The sequence below is a fragment of the Pungitius pungitius genome, chromosome 13 (assembly GCF_949316345.1).
Source record: "Pungitius pungitius chromosome 13, fPunPun2.1, whole genome shotgun sequence".
In the NCBI taxonomy this organism is placed as follows: Eukaryota; Metazoa; Chordata; class Actinopteri; order Perciformes; family Gasterosteidae; genus Pungitius; species Pungitius pungitius.
Genome location: NC_084912.1, coordinates 6,098,386 through 6,121,175, shown reverse-complemented (window position 1 = coordinate 6,121,175; position 22,790 = coordinate 6,098,386). Strand labels below are relative to the sequence as shown.

Genomic DNA, 22,790 nt, shown 5'->3' with positions numbered 1-22,790 from the left:
AACCACATGCGATAGTTCAAATGAGTTACCAATGCCGTTTTCCAGTGCTTGAAAAGGGAACCAGATAGCAAAGAAAATGTATTTTGAAAATCTCAAAATACCTGTAACACTCTTTTGTGTTTTTATCCTCAGCACAAAAGGCATGCTCAGAAGACGACCAAGTACGTTGAACTGATCATCGTTGCAGACAACAGAGAGGTAATCCAGTGCTCCTCTCAGTGTTTGAACGTCACAAAGCGACACAGTGAACGCGCAGCCAGCTCCGGGCGGCTGTAAGCAGAAGGAAATCCAGGGTGCGCTGTAGTAACAGCGGGTCCCCTCGTGGCTGCTGAATTAGGTCAGTGGGCAACAAGCAGCGTGGTCCCGGGGGAAAGAGGCTCCGTTTTGACAGGAAGTGCTGAACGATTCCCCAGCCGACCAGACAGGAAACCGGGGAGAAAAAAAAAAGCTGTGTGGATACAGAAGAGTCTCCTCATTGTGGGGTTTCCCCCCCCAGACTGAATGGAAAGTAAACAATGAAGAGAAAAAAAAAGGTCTGTTTGTTTTCGGCCTTGAGTCGAAAGTCCAGCAGCAGCGCAGGACACGCAGTACTCCGTAGGATTGAAATAGTAAATCTGCCTTTGCATCAAAAGCCTTTGCAGGCCTTGTCGGATCGGCTGATATACCTGCTCCCCGTGGCCTTGCCATTTGTCTCTCGAGCACCAGGGGATTTCTCTCCATCCAGATGGTCGCAGCTTGACAAGCTGCATGACAGTCAGTGAAACCCATTGCCCTTGTGGGCGACGTCCTCTGTTCTTTCGAGCTTTTTTATTCCTGCAGATGACTGTAGCTACAGTTTCATTCGCCAGCACAACTACACATGGGTGTAAATGATCTCAATTGATCACATTTCTTTATTTTCGTCCAGTTTCAGAAACAAGGGCGGGACGTGGAAAAGGTGAAACAGAGGCTGGCGGAGATAGCCAATTACGTGGACAAGGTAAAACAACCTCTCCCCTTTGGCACAGATGGGATAAATCACTTTTTAAAAATAGAAATATTAATGATGGCAGAGATGAATGGGATGGCAGTCTGATATATTAATATGCCACCAAAACAGCTGCTCTCAGACCGCCCGGCACTTTTTCTAGCTTGGATCTATAGCCTGTAGATACAGTGAGCAGATGGAGGGAAGCATAGAAAGACACATTCAATTAAGTTGACGCACACAGAAACATCCATTTAAAAGGGATGTGGACACACAATAACAACGTAATCCCAGACCCAAAGACGGTGCCTGTTCAATCCAATTGCACAAAAAAGGATTCTCGTTTCAGGTGTTTATACTATAGTGTTTTCATACCATCCAAGCTTCTTTCAGCTCAAGGGAGGATTTACACATACGAGACCTCCTTGTCTAAATTAACCTTGCATTGCTTTTGGGGAGAATCCCTTCCGGGCTGCAGAGGTATTTCATGCTGCAATACTGCGAGAGGCTACTGTGGAAATTCAGAAGAAAAGAAAGGCTGCGCGGTGGTGCACGTGCCGTTCTCACTATGCCTCCATGACTCAGCGCTGCCACGCTCAGAAACCCTAGGTAGAAACGTCTGTAGATCCTGTGGGCCTTCCTATCCACACACTGACTCCCGGCTCATCCACAGTTCTACAGAGCCCTGAACATCCGGGTGGCTCTGGTGGGTCTGGAGGTGTGGAGCGACTCTGACAAATGTCCCGTCACCCAGGATCCCTTCTCCACCCTGCACGAGTTCCTGGATTGGAGGAAAGTTAAACTGCTGCCCGGGAAGCCGCACGACAACGCGCAACTGATAAGGTGAATATTGAGGCCCAGAAATGTTACTGGTACACACGAGAACCGACCCTTAAATGGCCTATTAATTCAGAATTTACATTTTTGCAAACTCAAAGAAAGCACGCATTTTTTCACAGATTTCCTGCCCAGTCGGACATTTCTTACCATTCATTTCACTGTTTTTGCAGGTTTTACACTGTGTTGTTACCTGGAGGTTTACTTATTGTCTTATCTCATCTCGTATATTACTTTTAAAGAGTACCTTTAACCAGCTTTAATAATACTTTCAATAAAAAAATGACAAGCAAAGAAATTGACAACAGCTGTGATGTGTGTTTTATCTCCTTTCCACCCCGCTTCTGTCTTTTGCCCTCTGCAGCGGGGTTTACTTCCAGGGCACCACCATCGGCATGGCGCCCATCATGAGCATGTGCACGGCTGAGCAGTCTGGCGGAATTGTCATGGCGAGTATTAAAATCTTCTCGCCGCTCCCTCCCTCCCTCCCTCTTGCCCTCTGTGGCCGGATCGTATCAGCGGTGACATTGTTCGGATTCAGCGGGCGAACACAATCCAGACACAAAAGGTGTTTGCTGGCAGGCGGCGCTGCTTTGGAACATAATAATATTTGCGCTGGCACCCCTTCGATATATATATTCGTGGGCTCATCATTACCGCAAAGGAATATATGAAAAAGATACTATCGGAGGGAAACGCGCCGACCCTTCTAAGTTCATTTGAAGTCCTCCCATCATTCGCTCCTTCTCTCCCGTGACGTCTCTAAACAGCCTGGTGGGGCGTAGAGGTAAATCAAAGGCTGCGTCGTTTGAACAAATTCACATTTGCATTTTTATTAGATGTGATACATTGTTTATACCAGCTCTTTTCGGAGCCCATTTTTTTTACACTCAACTGTGCATCACCCCTGGTACACAGGATGATTGTACATAGTAAATTAGCTTCCCGCCGGGCCCCTCTGCCTCATGTAGCACTTGTTACCAATGCCAGATCACAAAGTGGATATCAGCCCAATGCCATTACAACAAGCCCAGATGTGTAACCTCCAATAACAGTGATGCTCTCTGCAGGCCATGCCTGTGGAGAGGCATCTCCACATGTTTGTCTTCCCCATTACTTAAAGATAGCAGATGGTTTGGCCCAAGATCAGAGGGCCACGTAACCAGTTAGGGGGCGGCCAAATGAAATGAACCATTTCTCAAATGATGCACTACCATGTGTTAATCAGCCTCCAATCCTTCATCAGGTCCACGTGTTCTCACACGAGAATTTATATGTGACTGGTTAGGTTCAAACTGTAACAGCAAACGGGGGGGGGGGTTACTTCCTCACAAGGCTGGAAAATATATCAGAAAGACTATTTGAGCCTTGAGTCTTTTAACCAACACTATCAAATCCTCACAATCACAGCAGAGGCTGCTTATAGCTGCTTCAAAGAAATGACTGTGCTTTCTGAGAGTTTCAAACATTTCTTCTGACTGATATTTTTTTTTCTTTTGTGAAGAGGCACTCGACTATGAATTGCACACACACAACCACACACATGCGCGCGCGCAGAGACACGCGTTGATAAACATGAAAGAAGCTGAATGAAGCTTTCCCATCCTCCTTATTAAAAAGCAGGGTGCATTTGCCACCATGATGCTGCTCTGTAATCAGTGAAGAAAATAGTTCGACCCGCCTTTAACTTGGACTTATGAAACAGTTTTCCCGCATGGTTTTGTCATGTACATCTCTCATGTAGAAAACATTAAAATACTGCAGTAAGATGTGGCATATAATCAACAGGCCACCAACCATACAGTGTTTTTTCGTCTTAAGGCTGGAAAATGCTTTTCCCGGGCTAAACTACAATGGTTTGGGATGATTTGTCTACTCTCTGCCAGAAAACATTTCTCAGAATAATAAAAATAATATTTTTCTAAAATCATATGTTAATAAACAAACCATTTCGTATCCCTTCAAATACGGTTTGCTAACAATAATTGATGTAGCTGATGTAGAAACAGTATGCAGCTGAATCTTGACACGCAATGATCACACCATCACAGGACGATCCCCCCCCACCCTCCCCTCCATCTCTCCATCTCCATCTCCGGGTCCCGGTGTTCTCACTCATCAATGCAGCAGTGAGAAATACCCAGCTAGGTGTTTGGAGCCCACTGCAGTTGGTGTCTCTTTTGCAGCAGGTATGATTGGGTCTGCAGAGGTAGTGCAACGGCAGACGAATTCAGGCCTCCTTGAGGAGAAGGAGAAGCAGAAGAAGAATGATGGAGGCTGCAGATTGAACTTTTGCCAAACTGCACTGGGAAAAATATGGATTCTATGAGTTTTGTCAAAATTGCCTCATTTTGGGAGGCACAATATCCATTAAGAGCAAAAGGCTTGTCAAATGAGAACCATGATGTAAAACTTGCAAATGCACAATAACCTTTGATTGAACTGTGATTGACTTCTGAACGCAGACATGGGAGATCACCGATGTCCTCACTGTGTCCCGTTGTACCATCGCAGGATCACTCCGAGAACCCACTGGGGGCGGCGGTGACTTTGGCCCACGAGCTCGGACACAATTTCGGGATGAACCACGACACCCCGGAGCGCGGCTGCGGCTGCAGGATGACCGCCGACCGCGGCGGCTGCATCATGACCCCGTCCACGGGGTGAGACTCCGCTGACCTTTTCTTTCCACATCAGCGCGGTATCCATGTGTCTCGCGTCCAGCTGCCGGACCGGTTCGAGGAAGCTCAAGTTTCACGCGAACCGTCCTAATTGACAGCTCCACAGGTTGGATCATTTGTTTCGCTGCGCGAGAGGCAGACACACACACACACACACACACACACACACACACACACACATGCAAAGCTTGGCCCGAGACTCAAAGCAGCTGCTTCTAGCATTCTGCTGGCGTTGCCTGGGATGCCGAGATAACGCTGCTTCAGCAAGTGATGGAGTCTGTGAGTAAACAGCCAAGCAGATAAGGAGGAACCCAGAGCGCGATACCAGATCGGGGGGGGGGCGTTTGTCTGAGGACGACGGTCAGGGAATGATGCTGTTGCTGTTCAAATACTTTATTGAATTTTCCAAATGCGAATCAAAGAAACTGTTCCCCCACGACGTATTTTCGAGGAATGAACTGGATCGATAGATTGTCCAGGGAGCTGTATCGTGATTGTCTAGAATACTATTGTCTTGTAGATCTGTTCGGATGAAGGAGAGGAGAGAGTTAAGGGGGACAAACCGAGGACAACAGGGCCCTAGACATGTAGAAACAGGTGTATACATACAGTAGTTGTTCCAGTCTTTTTATTAACAACAAGAATCTTATTTGACCTTCATTTGTAATGAAACATCAGGGAAAGGTAAGACTTTAAATACCTTCTCTACAGGTAGCTTGTCAGTTCATCCTTCAAAAATGCCCCAATTCCAGGACAAAAAACAGATAAATAATGAAACTATCCGTGGCCAAGATTTGTCCCAGACAAACTTGAATGACCTTTTACATCACAAGCACAACACGGGGAGGGGAGGCACTGTCAAAGACTGTGCTGGGGTTTTTTGGAGCCGCTGGCAAATGTGAGCTCATTCTGCAGTACTCCCTTTATAAAATATTTTGTAGGAAGAACACCACTGGATTTATGCAGTGCAGTACTTACATATGCACTTCGCACGCTGCTGACTTGACGTCTCCGCTTCAGCTCATCGTCTGCCGAAGATGTCTAAATGATGTCATGCAGAGGGTTTAGTGAAATAACTTGTGTGATCTAAACAGGTGGAACAGGTGGGTCACGTTGTTGTTGAATTTTTCCCCAACAGAATAGCTTCATGAATCACACTCACTTCCATTCATTACTGTCTGCTATATCATTATGAGATCAGACACATTCAAAATTGAGAGAGGTCATTAGTGACCTTTTCCCTGAAAGGCCATAAGTGAGATGAATCCAGACACAGTGGCACACGCTGGATAATTTCCCGGGCAATTTTTCCGTGTCGATATTTTTCTGTTCAATTATCAATGTTTTCACTGCGCATTGACTGTGGCTCACTGAATTCTGCATGTTTGTACTCAGTGAAGGTGATTAATGGGGCTCACTGATTTATGATTAGTCAAATAATCCTAGTCAAGTCAGTTTTAAATAATATCATAATCATAATAAATAAAAATCCCCCCCAAAATCCCTTTCATGGGGAATAATAAAACCTCTGGAATAGATGTCGTTTGTAAAAAATTACCAACATAAGACAATTATATATATATATAATTGTCTTATGTTGGAAATGAGTTCAAGATGAGTTTATGAATTGGTATATATATTAGTATATATATATATACTAATTCATAAACTCATCTCTAACTCATTTCCCCATCACAGATCTGGTTTCTTTTTCTATTTATATGTATGTGAACACAAGTACATGTGAACCCCCCCCCACCCCCCCCCCCCCAGGACAGACGCCTGCAGAATGCTAAACAAATCCTTGTAAGAGGGATGCAGCTCCTTGGACTGTGTGCGTTTGGGCCGTTCCCAGCTTAGACTTGCTAATGGAAGAGAGGACCGGCTGCATCTAAATGACGTGATTATTAGTGACGCTGCCAGCTGCAATCAGAGCTGCCGAGAGGATGAGAGGTGCTTTATTCCTGGATGGGCAGGCGAAGGGAGCGAGGAAGCGGTGATTTTACTTGTGTTTTATCTCCCTCTGTGCTAGAGCAAGGAGACAAACACAAAGAGAGATAAAGGTGGCATTGAGAGATGATGATGATGATGATGATGATGATGATGAAGACGGCGAAGGAATTGTTCGGGTCTACATTGACGACAGGCGTATGAGCCACGAGTGGAAAAATCTGAGGGACGGAAGGGAGGAACAAAGTTGAACATTTGGAAGTAGGGATTTTATTTTTGGGGAGTTGAGCTAAGAGTTGCATCATGTGACACTGGGCAGAGAGCTCAGAAGTACTTCCCCTGTGTCTGTGTGTGTCACCGGTAGGAAAGGTGAATCCCAGCAGGGAGCTGTGGCTGGACTTTGAGGCTAAGAGGTGAATTTATTTCCGTCAATAGTATGAAATGGCTTGTCGGTCTTGTTTCTTTTTCTCGCTGAAATGAAAGAGCAAGTGAGGTGAGAAAGTAAAAAAAAGAAAAGTCCCATTTTCTGAGGATATTTTGCTGAGAAGAAATGGGGGAAATCTAAAGAGCTTGCTGGTGTGTAAACGTTTGCAATACATTTAGCTTATGTTTCACTTTTCTGCCTAATATTTAATCACCCAAGGCTCCTGCCAGCGTTGCAATCCAACATTTACCTAAAGGTCAGGCCTGTCTCCCCTGCTTAGCTTGGACTAAACGCATGTCGGCCTTGATGTCAGTCGGGGGGAAGCCACAAATAGAAAAGCCCTTTGCAGGCCTCGTGTGACCAATGCTGCCCCCGCCCTCGTGTGCATCCACTGGCCTCACGTGTGGAGATAATCAAACGGACAGGAATCATCTGCCCTCCCACATATGGCTTTGGATCCAAGAGGAGCTGCACAGCGGACTTCATCTCTGCATCGCAGTGAGGGCCCGGCCAGATGTTTTTAACAGAAAGAAATCCAGTCCATCTACGTTATGTTGTTCCCTGTTGGAGATCATCTGCTCAATTAAGGATTGGGAAAAACAAACAGCTGTTCATTATTGGGTCATCTATGTAGAGAGTGACTGATAGGTGGAGGGAAGCACTCATGTGCACATGATGTTATGAGCTCACCTTGTGTGCTGCTCGTGAGCAGATGCCGTGTTCTCGGGCTGTGAGTTTCTTAGTCTTTGTTACGCATTCTTTTGTTGAACTTCCTTCATTTTTCTAAATTCATTTGTACCTGTAGTTCGAGCTTTTCTTTAACATCCCATTTTATTGTGTCCAAAATGAATTCACTGTCTGCAGAGTAAGACTCCAGTGACGTCTAGGGATGCATAGGCTCTATTACTGCAGTACGAGTGCGTCCCTGTGCTGATTATCATGTGTAACATATGCAGCAATACGCCAACAGAAAGAGCGAAGGAGAAGCCTGCACAGATTAAACTAATGCAGGATTTAAAACATTCAAATATTCAAATAAGGCAATTAATTCAACATGTTTTTAATAACTTGCACGCAATGCTTTGCGAGGAGTAACAATGAATGCAAACACAATTTTTCAGGGTAGTAATAGAATTTTAGAAGCTTATGACCAAATCCCAAATTCATAAAATCAAATTTTTCTTTTTATTCATTTTAATGATATTGTACATTGGATGTTGGAATATTGGATGTTGTGTTTGTGTGATCTGGCAGTTACACTGACGGAGTATACTGTCAGTGAGATAGCACCGAACACTCACACAGACGCGTAAGGCCTTGAGGCGTTGAGCACACGACTGTCGACCGCGTGTTATTTCACAGAGCAAACGACGTTGACGTGAATTTGCCTTTCAAACATTCCCAACAGCACAAAAAGAGTTCAATGATTAAAACCTTTGTGCTTATTAAATTAGTTCCACCCCGCCGAACTCCACCCAGGAGAGGGTGCAGGGCGTTATGCTAATATTATCTAGGGAAACCTACACCCTCTGCTCTGCTAATTTCCTGAACAGTAGAGCAGCTGTGTGCTCTCAGCTGTGATGTAACCGACCTCGGTCTATTGAAGACTGAGATCTCATGGTGTTACTTTCTGACTCCTTTAACTGGTAAGGTGCAGAGTCGTTGAGTTTTAGCCTTGTAATGTCTCTCGACTGAGATATTGCTCCAAAATACATCATTTTAATCGAGCTGTGGTCACGCTGAAGGTACACAATTTAACTGCAGTCAAACCAAAAATATTAACGGCCCTGAATCTTCTGCAAAGGTTAACAGTTATGTTATGACAGTGTTATAATATATTACAACGGGCCTGTTGCATTGCTCATTGCCCCTGAACTAACTGAAAGGTTCATATGAAGTGATTTATATATGAAAGCAGACATTCAGCTAATAGCACAACAACAGTTTGAAAACAGTTGGTAAATGGGAGTTGGACTTGTAATTTATATTCCTTTTTTTTTTTTTAGTTTCCCGACCTCTCAAAGCACCTTTAATCTACGCGTCGTCATTCACCCGCTCACACACCCATTTGTACACTGTTGGCACTAACGCATGGGGTAATTTGGGGATAAATGTCTTGCACGAGCCGATGCCGGGACGCAACCACTGATCCTCTTGAGTGAAGGACGACCCTCGCTGCGACACTCAACACATTGGTGCTTATCAGTGTCGGAACAGTAGGCTCCTCTGGTGCATCTGCTCGTCGTTGTGAAGGATTATAGCAGGCCGTGTACGACTTAGAAGGAAGATATTCCTACTGCGTCCCGTGGACACGTGGCCAGGCTGACACTGCATCTGCTGCCAGGATGGAGTGGGCACCTGCTTGCCTACCTGCAGGGATTTCAGCGGCAAATTAGCCACCGCAGCTCATTCATCAAAGCTACATTCATACAGAGCCACTGGTCACGTTGGACACCGGTTTAAAGTTCATTTAGATTCAAGTCGGTTCAGTCTTGGCTCCCGTCATGGCTCTTCAAGGTTCCCTCTGCAGCAAAATAGTCAAGCATATGAAGGACATAAATTAGCACATCTTAAGGCTCACTTGTGAAGGGCTGTGCTCAATTGGTTTTAAAATCCACTTTCACTCATTCAAAATCCAATCCGCGCTATTGCATTACTTTTTCATTTCTGTGAGGCAGCTTCACTCAACTTTGGCATTAAGCATCAGATTATTTTCCTGTTTTACATCAGGTTAAAGGACAGGTTGACCCTGAAAATAAAGTGAGTTTTTGAAGATAAATCACTCAATAGCAAAGGTGTCAACACGGAAATGAATCTCAATAATACTTTCCAGGTGGGTCTAATTCACTGCTTTTCCGCAACGAAGAAGTCTCCTAACAGATTGTACCACTGGTTTATTGAGAACAGACTGGGTTCACCCCTCGTGCGCATGTCAACCTCTCATGTTTTGTTATCAGCGGCAGCCAGTGCTGTTTTCAGGAGACTGGGTATGCAGTTTGATCTGCATAGTCTGCTTATCCTTGATTTTCTGCTTGAGTCTCCACGCAGAGGGCAGCGATGCTGTTTTTCTGTGTTACGGTGGTAAAAAAAGAGACTCTCAACAAGTGGATTATCAGTACAGAAAGGGAGAGACAGGAACAGGTAGATGGATGGACAGTTTGAATGAAGCCGAAGCAGCGGTTTACTCAAGAGCGGCTGTCAGAGGAGGCATTCCCTGTAAGTCTGTGTTCTCTCGGACGAAAACAAAAGAGATAGGCCGAGATATATCCCATGGAATTGGTTCCATTGTTATCTCCAGTCACTCCGGTCAGCTTCACTGTGGTCAACTAACGGCACCGAAGTGCCAAATGCCCCTCAGGCAAAAGGTGAATTCCGTGTAATGTTGGATTTACACAAATGCGCCCAGTCGGGCAGCAAGCTTTGCACACCGTCTCCACGCCTCGATGCGTTTGAAGACCCCCGGTCGCTGCATAAGTGCTTGTGTTTCCGTCTTGAGCTGTTCAAGTACCCGATGCCGGCCGCCTGACTCCTCGGCTCGTCTGCCAATCTCCTCTGATAGCCACGCGACGTCCTCAACAACCTCCTCCTGAAGCCGGCCCATGTCCCATCGTGACAAAATGTGGTCAGTGAAAAGGCGTTATTTGAACCTCTGAATGCTAGTTTCTGGTTGGTTAGGAACCAGCAACAAGATTTCTGTCATTTAATTTTGTTTTGCCACTCTCCATCTCTCTCTCTCTCTCTCTCTCCCTACTTATTTCTGGTCCTTGATTCCTGGACTCATAGAAGCTCACTTTAGCAGAAGTACCATCCCCGGGCCACACAGCTGTTGAAGGCAAATCACAAAGTTAAATCTTTAAAGTCCATGATATTTTCTCGTTTTCAATACAAAATCCAATTTCTTTCCTCGCCAAATTAGACGTTGGCCTGCCCTCCAGGTAGGCGATACCAGCGAGAGGAATGAATGTGTTAGAAGTGATGTGGTTTTCAGTCCATCAAGGTTTCCCGTACACATTGTCTACACATTGAGATTGTCTCGGTGGTGCCATGATACACCTCTCGGAAATACAGCTGCAAGAGAAAATGCTTCTCTATACTTTTGATGGCCTTTTTACGTAAATTGTATTGACCTGGAGCTCGTGCACCACAGTGTTAGTGAACCATTCCGTTTGTGTGAAAAGGGCCTCCCCATTGAGCTTCCACTGAAAAGGCCGTGCCCTTTGTTTTGGCTAGGCGGGGAGACTGAATCCACTTTTCTCCATCATTCTGGTTCCCGAGCCGTACCTGAAGGGCTCAAAGCACACAGTGCAGGAGTTTTGGCACCTCGTGACGTTTTCCTCGCGCCTCTTGGTGCCTACGTTTTAAGTCCGTTCTTCTTGCAGGTACCCGTTCCCTACAGTCTTCAGTACATGCAGCAAGAAGGACCTCGCTGCCAGTCTGGAGAAGGGCGTGGGCATGTGCCTGGACAACATGCCCGAGGTCAAGGTGCTCTACGGCGGCCAGAAGTGCGGCAACGGCTATGTGGAGGAGGGGGAAGAGTGTGACTGCGGGGAGCCCGAGGTGAGATGGAGAGCGGGGGGGGCGTCCACGCCGACTTGCTTCCGTGAGGTCCGTGGTTGTGCAGGGGCCGCTCTGTGGGCAGCACAGATGAAACTTTAAGACCACAGAAGCTGTAACAAAATCAACAGCAAGCCTCTGGTGAATCAAGATTCAGTGAAGTGTAGTAAATGTGTTTCAGCAGAATTCCGAACGGGCGAAAAAATGTCCGAACCACACGGCGGATTGTCGGCGGTGGGTCAGCTATATAAATAAATAAAAAAATAGTAACATAAGTTACAAACTCAAAGCTGTCGCGTGAGCAACCATCCAGAACCACTGACTCAACAGATCCCTCAGTGCCCCCCCCCCCAACAAACCACAACTTCCACTGCCGGCTGTCAGTGATGTTGGGCGTCAAAACCTCCATTACACGTGTTTTATTTACATTACACCTTCTCCTCGTCTCCGACATGTGTGGAACAGTGCTTTGACAAGCTGCTGCGCTGACGGCACGCCCCCCCCCCCCCCCCCCCCCACCGCTGCAAGGCCCATTAATCAAACCACTGTCCAACTGTGTGACAAAGGAGGAAAAACAAAAAAAAATGTACTCGGGTCGAGAGCTGGAATGAGCTTTCTTTGGCTCTGCCACCCAAAGAACTGTGCACGCTCCGATGCCTGCATCCACCCACACGTGGCTCACAGACACAGTGCAGGGCCTCTTGGTGAAGTGAAGTGAGAATCCCATTAGGGAAGCAGATCACACGCAGTGGCAGCCACAGGGATTTGCGGATGAATATGTCTGTACTCAAATTCTCTTGAGGCTTATGGATTCCTGCTGACTTTTAGATGGTGTCATTTTTTTTGAAGAAGAAGAAGAATAAGAAGAAACGCTTGTTTGTCCAAACTAACATTTGTGTGATGATTTAAGTCAAAAATGAAAAGGCAAATCCTCTCATTTGAGAAGCTGGAACGCACATTCATATTTACCGAATTGATGATCTGCTTCTCAAATATGAATCCCTTTAAATACAGACGAGCAGACAGGCAGAAACACACCCTTCTGGGTCCAGTTACCTACCAACCATCCGATTGCAAAATTAATTGTGGGGTCCATCCCTAAACAGTCTCTACCGAAGCTTTGTTTTTCAAAAAATGAAAAAAAAGAGTGCGCATTTCATTCATTTTAATATTCCTATTTTTCTAAAATAACTAAACTGACTCAAAAGGGTGTTGGATTTTTGAGCCAAGCTTCAAATCTGGCTAGTGCTAGTTCTCCCTGCCCACTCGGAAACAACGGATGAAACAACCCTTTTCTCTCCTCTCCAAACATCAGGCTGGCATCCAGGGGCCAAGAGGGTGAACAGCCAAACAAACACGTTCATTGGAAAACGAGACGTCCTCCGAGGCGGCTGCCTCCGGCTTGGCCGGCCCTCGGCACGTCCTTGTCATTACCTCAGAGCCCCCGCGGGGCGAAACAGCCACGGCAGAGGGAGAGAGAGAGAGAGACAGAGAGAGAGTTGGTCTTGTGCGCTGAGCTGTTTTTCATCGCAACACCTTCCCCCAAAGTCTCTTAACAGCGATCCTCCTCTTCCTCCACGTCTCCTGTCCTCTCTCCTCGTACCGGCTTCTGCCAGCTGATCTCATTGTGTTTAAGCGACTACAATCTTCCCCCCCCCCCCGTCCAAGATACTCTAACAGTCAACCCCGCCACAGTTTACCACTGAGCTCATGAAATCCCAGTTGAAGATCTTAACACGTCCCCCTGCCAGGCCCACAACGCATTTCAAAAAAATCTTTTGCTCCTTTGTGACTCCCACTACTTTAACCCCACATGGGTTGTCATTAAAGGACACTCCTCTTTGAGTGTAAAGGTCTCCAGAATTCCCAAACACCCAACATGTGTGTTTTAGTACAAAGGTTTCGGGGGTCAGAGGAGAATATGCGGGGGGGGGGGGGGGGACAGGAAGTGCGACCCTTTGACCCGGAGGTCTGGACTTGACGGGGGGAACCAGCCCGGGAGAGGAACTCCAGAGCGATGATTAGGTTCAAATGTTGGTAACTGTTTTTTGTTTTGTTTTTTTTTGTCTTTACCTCATCCCAGGAGTGCATGAACCCATGCTGCAATGCCACCACGTGCAGCCTCAAGGGAGACGCCGTGTGTGCACACGGGCAGTGCTGTGAAGAATGCCGGGTAAGCTCAGTCTCATTCTCTTCACCTACAGGCCTTTGTGTCACATTTGTAATACCCTTTGGTCCTTTTCATAGCTGGTGGGGTTCTGAAATGGTATTTTCTCTGCTCCTCTGAATATTACACAAAGCTTTATACAGCAGAAAACCCCCAAAACCTTCTGAACCCCTGGTGGGTCATTAGGAGACACACAACAGTGTGGCCTTGGGTAAAATGTAATACCGCAAGTAATTTCATTCTAAGTTTGTATATTTGATCTCAACAGCTAAATTCCAGTTATGGGCAAGTCCTCTAGTTGGATTGAAGAAAGTTCTCAGTGGTTTTAGCTTTGACCAGACATTGTTTTTACTTATTATCTCAGGTGTGAGGTCTCTCTTTGACAAGGACACGTTCTTAAAGATGATGGAATACAGGAAGTCGGCCCAGACCTCCCTGTACTTAATACAAAAGTAATTCAGTCATCATCAGTTTGAGAATTCATAATTGATGAAAAATGATGATGGATGGTGTTTGTAAAGCCATCAAATTGTTTTGACATAACCGACCCCTTTCTTATTAACTTCTTATTAACACTGTGTAATTATCTATAGAGCTTAAAACTGCAGAAATAATCTGCAAAACACAACAATGCATTCAGGCTGTTTGAAAATGTAGGGAACCAATATCAATATTAATTTAACACAATAAAATGTGTGGTTCACTTTTTTAAATGAAATTTAAAAACTTATTGATATTTTGGGGAAATAGCCAATAACAATCGAATAGTTCAGAATTGGAGGTGCTTCTGCTTGATGTGAACACCAAACTATATGAACATTTAGTAGCATCAGTGGTGGATGTAAAATAAACACTGCTGCTTTGTGTGTGTGTGTGTAAACAAAGGCATGACAGTGCACTGACCTCCATACGGCACAGTCCGCCGTATTGCACACTCGATATCTGAAGGAGCGTACTGTACTCCGTGTGGGTGTGTGTGTGTGTGTGTGTGTGTGCGTGTGTGTGTCCACAGCTGAAACCGGCCGGCACCTTATGTCGAGAGTCCAGTAACTCCTGCGACCTGCCGGAGTTCTGCACTGGTGCCAACCCTTACTGCCCAGCCAACGTTTACCTGCACGACGGGCACGCCTGCCACAGCGTCGAGGGCTACTGCTACAACGGCATCTGCCAGACTCACGAGCAGCAATGCATCACCCTGTGGGGACCAGGTAAAAATCAATGGCTGCCAACAAGACGGACTGTGCGCACCGATCGTGTTCACCTGCAGAAGGAAAATCCTTCTCTTCACTTCGCTGGTTGTTTTTGTGTGTAGGAGCCAAGCCTGCCCCGGGGATATGCTTCGAGAGAGTCAACTCTGCAGGAGATCCTTACGGGAATTGCGGGAAGGACCCCAAGGGCTCTTTTGCCAAATGCGATGCACGGTAAGGCCGCGCAGCTGCGCCGATGTACTCGAAGGTACGTGGAGACATCTGAAACAAAAAACACGCCTGATTAGCTTAAGTGGTGTCATTAGCCATCTTCATTACGCTGTGGAATCTGACATGTGATCTTCAAACAAAGGTTTACATGGGTGAAGAGATGTAATTTGCAGCTCATCTCTTGTCTTGGAAATTGTTCACGAATCGTCTTCACGCTCTTCCTTGTCGACTAATTGTTTGGAAGGCCTCCTCCGGGTGAATCCTGTAATCAGGCTCTTTGTTAATTGATTGCTTTAATAGCCGCCGGGATTGTGGCGCCGCGTCTCTCTTCCAGAGATGTCTTTCATCAGTCCGTTGGCTTATCTTTGCGTGCGATCGACATTGCCTCCTGTGTTTGAAGCTTCATCGATCAAGCGCTCTGAAACGGGTTTCTGTGCGCCTTGTTCAGGGACGCAAAGTGTGGTAAAATTCAGTGCCAGGGAGGAGCCACTCGGCCAGTGATCGGAACAAACGCCGTTTCCATCGAAACCAACATCCCACTTCAGGAAGGAGGGCGCATTCTGTGCCGGGGAACGCACGTTTATCTGGGCGACGACATGCCCGACCCCGGGCTGGTTCTGGCCGGAACAAAGTGTGGAGACGGCGTGGTGAGTGATCAGATGACTACTTACTTATTTTACTTTTATTATTTACTATTTAGGTGTGGCATTTCGTCCTCGCGAAGTATCGCCGCCGCTGCTCAAGACTCAACTTCGTGCAGGGTTTTCCTCACAAAGCAACACTGAATCCAATGTGACCCAAGTCAATGTGTGAAACTTTAGCCTTTAGCACTTTAGTAGCACAAAAGATGGCACCTTCTCATAGCACTTTGTAGTTGGGCTTTCTTGAAGAATTCATTCAATCCTTTGGATAAAAGCGTCAGCTAAATAGAATGTAATCCCATTTATTGTTCACATTGTTGACTACGTTCATGTACGATGTGTTAGCTGGTTGCGTATTGCCCTATAACCTATTGAGCCTATTGTGGTCCTGTACAGGGCAAAGGCAAGGACACAGTGCCTTTCTAAAAGAAAAGGGCTAATAGAGTTCATTCCTGAGTGGTGCCAGCGATCCATATATAAACATCACGCCGAGGGCTGAACGAGATCATTATTGCAACCCTTTTATTTTCTTAGGTGTGTCCCTCAACTTTTCTCCTTCTATGTGCTGCCCTCAAAAACCCTCCCTCCCCACACCAGTGACATCAGGGCTGTTTTCTGCCAAGAATGAGGCAGCGAAAGATCTTTGGCCGGGAACACTCGTCTCTCCATGTAAGGCTGCGAGGCCCGTTCTCGGTCCCGCATTGATGGCAAACCGGTCGTAAGGGCGTATGGTATGAGGCTCACACGGGTCATTTGCAACAAGTTAACATGAGTGTTATAGCGACTCTATAGCAGCTGTACACACGTTGGAGGTTAAGTTTAAGTTTCCCCGTGCGGAACTTCAGTAATGAGGTGTTTACGGGCCTTCATCCACCGATGGTACCAGCTAAAATGTTGTTCAGGGCCATAAACAGGGATGCAGTCAGAGCGGATACTCTGGATAGCAGAAGTCTTCCCTGCTTCCTCGCACCAGTACTCCTTAATGTTTGCTTTAATCCAGTTGCGCAAAGACGTTTTCCTTTCTCAATATACATCCCACGTGTTTTGACACCCGGGCCCAGAGCTGCCCGGGGGGGCCAACCTTGCTCCTTTACAGGTACCCCTATAGGTGTCCTGTGAGCCGGATGATTGGCTCAACCTTTGCATTCACCTCGTGAAAAGGCTCGATGTGTGAGGGCCGTGTCATGCTTGAAAAATAACCATTTTCGTACAGATATCCTCTCACTCACTTTTATCGGATACCTGAAGCACACTTGCCCCTCGGAGCTAAAGAGCCTTTGAGCTTTGTGTAGAAAATGACCGCTTGCCAGCCCCGGTTGTCCCCTGGCTGATGCCTCTGCTAAATGTGAACGAGCTCCACACATTATCTGTAAATGTTGCTGGCCTGCAGGTGGGTTTTTGTTCTGGACCTTTGTTGGCTTTCTATTTTCTATGCCTATCAGAGCATTATGTTGGCTTGATCCACTCCGCAGGGGCAATTTCAGGAAGATGAAAGCTCAAAGCGGCTTTAACACCGGCCTATTTTCTACATAAAAGCAGCAGCTAGCTTTTGCCAGATTTATGTATTTGTTTTTTTTCTCCCCGGGGGGGATTTACAGCATATTGTGCATTTTGTTTCTCCAATAAACTGCAGTAAAGGTTGTTTTTTTCGCTCTCCGATTGTTGACCCGTGTTAACCCGACATGTTTATTGGTTAAACAGTTTCATGGATCCAATCGTTGGCCCACCTGGCGGACGTTTATCCTAAATAGCTTGATCTGTGGTCCGAATGATGTCAGCAGATGTATTTTATCCCAGGACCCGATCATAAGATACAAAATCAATGTCTCCATTCACTGCTAAAACAACCAGTTGTGCTTCTGAATCCCCGATTACACAGGTTGTTGGACGCTGTTATTCTGCCTCATTGTTCTGTATAAAAGGCGCTGACAAAGAATGGGGGGGGGGGGATTTACACATTTTGCAACTATTGCATTTGAGGAGCAGGCCGCTTTTTCAGTCTCGCACCTGGCGGCTGAAGATGTTTCACCTTTACCGGCTCCCGTGTCCCATCTCTCTGTCTAACGATGCTCTCCTCTTTAAAGGTGTGCCTGAACCGCCAGTGCCAGAACGTCAGTGTCTTCGGTGTGCACGAGTGCTCTGGAAAGTGCAACGGACGCGGGGTGAGTCCAAAGAATCCACGGGGGGTAATATTTTGAGTTGAATAAGGCCCTCTGTGTGTTTATGTTTTTAGCCACTGTTTAAACCAACTGAACAAAATGAAGTCTTTTACCCTGTAATTGCACATAGTAGCACAGCAGCAGAGAGAGTTATGGCAGATGCTGCGATTTTGTACACCGGATCTTCATTGTCCCACGGAGGTCTTAATCAATCCCACTTAGCAGCATCGTGTATGATCTGCCTAAGCTGTCGTTCATCACCTTCTGACTACAGAGTGAGGGACTGAACAGTGCAGCCCTGCAGGGAGAGAGCCGTTATTAAGTCAGGATGAAAGTAACACTTTGTGCCAAGACGTGAGCACCTTTCTCTCTTGGTAATTCATATCAATAATTCAAAAAGGGTACATTCATGTTTTATTTACTTTGCGTTGCTTAGTTTTACGAATCCATTTACCAGTGGCTCGTTCAGCCCGAAGTAAGCTCTACACTTCATTGTCATTCCACCTCTCAGAGCTTAAAAACAGGGAGAAACCAGGCCTTTGAATCTAAAATGGCATATTTCTCAACCATTTTATCTTATTATCCTGCAAAAGGCCAAACACTCCTGAACCAAATCAGTCTGTTATTAGAAAATAACATACAGATTTGGTTGCTCCACAACAAAGCTAGTGCCAGGTTGCAATATATATTACCACTTTGCATGAGAATTGAAGAGCAGTTTGATTGTTTCCCATTGAGCGTTGGGACTTGAGCTGCATCACAGTGATATCTGCCAAATCAACTTCTCCGTCATTTCATCTATCACTTTACACAGTACGAGACCTGACTGGAGATTTTCAGAATATACTTTCGGAGTTTGAAGAATGTTGTTTCCCTGGCAAGTTAACTCACGTTATCTTGTCATCGACTTTCAAGTACATTAACATCTACTGAGTGTGGCTTTTCTTTACATTGGATGACCAAATCAACAATATATCTTCAAAAAGTGTCATCTTTTCTGATATTTACGCTGTTGACTGATTGCAGCTCAGACAAATCCATCGCATTGATATAACCTGTCTCCCTGTATTGTCTTTTTAATGCATCTTTATTTCAAGATGATTTTAAAGAACAAGGTGGCTGTAAATGATTTCGCATTGAGTCTTGATTGAGATATCTTTTTTCCTGTTACAAATTGAAGAGATCGTATTTGCTATGCTGCTGTCGTATTTCCCTTCAAACACACACGGGACAAATCATACCTCCCTCTGAGCCCCCCCCCCCCTGTGTGCCTCTTAACCCCGTCACCCTGCACGAGGGAGTGTCCATGGCCAGGAGGCAGGGACGGCACTTGACTGCTCGTCTTTGCTAAATGCAAATCTCCCACAGCTGTACAACTCGGGCCTCCACCCCCCCTCCACCCCCCCTCCAGCCCACAGCTGGACCGAGTTACTTCACCCGGGAATCCTCCTGGATGGAGCTTGTGCCCTGGAAACCCGAGGCTTTACGAGACGGACTCTCCCATGCACATGTTTTATCTATAATGATGAAATACCCACATGTGTTCTGTCCTCTTGCATTCGAAGTCACTCACACTGAAAAGGAGTGGTTTATTCATGAAAAACAAAACCGTTTCCCCTTGTTAGATCCATACATGATGTTCTTTACGTCTAAGGTTTAGCTGGTAAGAATACAAATGCCTTTGGATACTGTTCTGTGTCAACACAGCGTGTAATATACAGCAAAACTACCTGTGGTTTGCAGGTGTGCAACAACAAGAAGAACTGCCACTGTGAGGCCCACAGGGCCCCGCCCTTCTGCGAGGAAGCGGGCTTCGGCGGCAGCATTGACAGCGGGCCAATGAGACTGGCGGGTAATGTGGACGAGTTCATTTCAGTCCCCACTCATCTAGACAAGTCACTTTCTTTTCCTCTAATTACACAACTCCCCCCCCGCACCCCTTTTTTTGGGGGGGGCCTTGGAGAGAAGATGAAGTTGAATGACAAACTGTGCCGCTCGCTGTTGCCCAGCTGTAACAGTCTCTGCGTCATGTCCCTTCATTCTGTGCTGTAGATGTGCGTGCGTGTGTATTAATGTGCGTGTTGTCGTATATGGCGTCAGCCGACAGTGTGGTCATTACTGTGGCCATCCTGGTCACCCTGGTCAGCCTTCTGGTGACCTTCGTCGTCATCTTCCTGAGGAGGAAGACTCTGCTGCGCCTCCTCTTCACCAATAAGAAGAGCACCTTGGAGAAGTTCAGGTGACCTGTCCCTTCGTCATTGACCATTAGAGACGTTATTATAATTAAGATTATTAATAGATAGAAATATAGATGGAAACACTGAAATAAGTAGTTTGAGCCTTTTAAAGCCCCCTGAAAACTTTTTTTTATTTGCGTTTTTTACATTATTTGCGAATAAATGAGCATGGATCGAAGTTGAAATTGGAAAACACATCATTAAATTATGTCTATGAAGAATGAAATGCTCAAAAAGCATGCTAACCTTCCTCATTCGGATTTTATGTGAATGATTTCACCACATTTGATTGGCAGTTATAAAACATCAGCCCATCAATGGTCAATTCAATCCGACTGAAAGGTTGTTTTTACTGAAGCTTTTCATTTCCTTTTCATGAGCAGCATTTTAAACCTTGAGGAAAACAGGCCATATTTATTGATCATTTGACACACACAAAAATGTTTTTAGTCTCATGGTAAGAAAAATAAAACAAAGTGAGCAGCATGAAGAGCAAACACTGCTTTACCGATGAGCCATAAATACTGTGAGTCAAGTGATCAACATGCAAACAAATGCATGAAACATGTGACACATTGCTGTTGTTGTTATAGATCTGTGGAGGCCAACAGTCCAACCAGCCCCATCAGGACTCAGTCCATCTACAGGCCGACGCCACAGCGCAAGCCGCCACCCAAACCCTCCGGAGGCAACATTTATAAGGTGAGTTGCTCCAAACGAAATGTCTCTTACTGCAGCATCACATCACTGTGTGTCAGCGTTTACTTTTCCGTGTGTGTCTGCCGGGGCCCATTTGATTTGATTTATTTTTGTAATCACACTGTAGTAGACCCCTTCACAGACCTCCGAGCCGTGGCGCAGAGTTGTCAAGCTCCCGGGGCTTTGTTCACAAAACAACATTTCACCTAATTGATTTTGCGTCTCTTTATGTACATCTTTATGAGAAGTAATAATTACAGCGCTTTTGGGTGAAAGGAGGCAATAGAAACTGCAATTCAGAGATCGATCCACACGAATGAGACTCCGGATGTCGTTATTTGAGCCTCTTTAATGGGGTGTGCGTGATGAAGATTTTTTTTTTTTAATCAAGACTAATAAAGAAGTTTTTGATTTGTTTGCTGGAAGTGATGAGCGCAAAGAAGGATTACCTTCCATTTATACCCATGTGACAAATGCAAAATATGAACACGACTGTGTGGATGTGATTTATGTTTGCAACTCTGTATGAAAGTTATCTTTTATCTTAATTGGGCTTAGATGTGTATCCAGTCTTCATCCATCTTCATTAGTATTCTGTACAGAACCACTCCAGAAAAACAGCCTGTTCTTATTATGGCGACTGCTCCAGCCACTCGCTAGTGTCCACTAACACTCAACATGTGTGGATTTGTTGTCCAGCAGCCAAATCCTTTATGGACATGTTCCTTTGTTCTGGATATTGGAGCTAACAGCTGCTCGGGACGTGCGCTCAGACTATTTCACAACGTCATATTCAATAAGTTGTTATTGCTATTTCACACGAATCAGAGCAGTGTGACTAATGTGGGGTTTTGCCTGCAAAGACTGCATGTTCTTTATGACTATAAATGTGTTGATGATTTTATTTGTTTATAATTGATCTGATGTTCAGAATGCATTCTATAAGTTGTCCGGGAAAAAAGTGTCTGTTGCAGTTCTCGTTTGACATCTTAGAGTCATATTTTGGTACACACTCACATTGACACAGACACCGAACGCACATTAATGCGATGTGACCCAACAGAGGTACTTCAAATTGTTGCTTGTTTTAGTTTCCGAAAAAAGAAAATGTCATGTGTGTGATTATGTTAACTAGTAAACTAAACAAATCCTATTGTGCATGTGAGCTGCACAAGAATACAACGGTACAACAACGGTGAACTGTACTTCCTCGTAACACCTCTGACATAAACGGACCGTTGCTGGAGCCACTGAGAGCATCTCCTCCCTCTTGTCCCCTCTTCAGCCGTCGTTCATGAGTGCCGAGCCCCTTCTGCCCCCGCACAACTTCCACTCCCACAGCCTGCGCCGGCTGCCCTTCTACCAGCCGCTGCACATCAGCCAGCCCATGCCGGTGTCCCTGAGTGTGGGCCAGCCCGCTCTGCCTCCCGTCCCGGCCCCGCACAGGGTGCTGCCGGCCCGCACGCCCCTCTCGCCGCCGCGGGTGACCCCCTTTCTCAGTCTGCCCCGCCAGCAGCCGTCCTACAGGCTGGACCAGGTTGGTTTGACTCGGGAGTTTAGAAAGCCTGCAAAGTTTGTAGCTTTTTCGTTCTCATGAATTGTCTTTTAATATTTTAATATTTTATGTGGATCACCAAATATGGCGTGGCCCATTTAAAAAGCTCAAGCTGTTTTAGTGAAGATTACCAACTTCTAAACCATAACACAGGTTTCTAAATTAGGTTATACAGTGCATTCTAAGCCATTTTGGTTTTATTTAATAAAGCATGAAAATCATCCCCCTGAGACTTGGTAAAGTCAAGGGGAACATCAATTCCTAATTGATCATCATCATCATTGGTGGTGCATTTAAGCACATTCTGACAACTGAAATTAGTTGTTTTTTTATCACATAACATTGTTCTAGTAATATTCTACTGGATCCTTGTGCAAAGGTGCAGATTTTGGCTATAAACTTGGTTCGGTTAACGTCTGTTTAAAATGAGTGAAAGTAATATAACTTATGTGATAAAAGAAATACTACTGCGATGGACGGTTCCGGTCAATCAAGAAGTCT

The 22,790-nt window shown here is 45.6% G+C and overlaps 1 protein-coding gene across 1 annotated transcript in view; it reads left to right on the top strand.

Moving 5' to 3' along the window:
- Positions 1-22,790, top strand: part of adam12b (ADAM metallopeptidase domain 12b) — a 57,840-nt gene that overhangs the window by 30,451 nt on the left and 4,599 nt on the right. Inside the window, exons 7-21 of the mRNA XM_037466081.2 lie at positions 133-198; positions 908-979; positions 1,641-1,810; positions 2,169-2,253; positions 4,319-4,467; positions 11,239-11,416; positions 13,497-13,586; positions 14,593-14,788; positions 14,893-15,001; positions 15,447-15,645; positions 17,724-17,801; positions 19,542-19,650; positions 19,899-20,037; positions 20,629-20,737; positions 22,020-22,271. Coding sequence (XP_037321978.2) covers positions 133-198; positions 908-979; positions 1,641-1,810; positions 2,169-2,253; positions 4,319-4,467; positions 11,239-11,416; positions 13,497-13,586; positions 14,593-14,788; positions 14,893-15,001; positions 15,447-15,645; positions 17,724-17,801; positions 19,542-19,650; positions 19,899-20,037; positions 20,629-20,737; positions 22,020-22,271 — 2,001 coding nt within the window. The remainder of the gene's footprint in view (positions 1-132; positions 199-907; positions 980-1,640; positions 1,811-2,168; positions 2,254-4,318; positions 4,468-11,238; positions 11,417-13,496; positions 13,587-14,592; positions 14,789-14,892; positions 15,002-15,446; positions 15,646-17,723; positions 17,802-19,541; positions 19,651-19,898; positions 20,038-20,628; positions 20,738-22,019; positions 22,272-22,790) is intronic.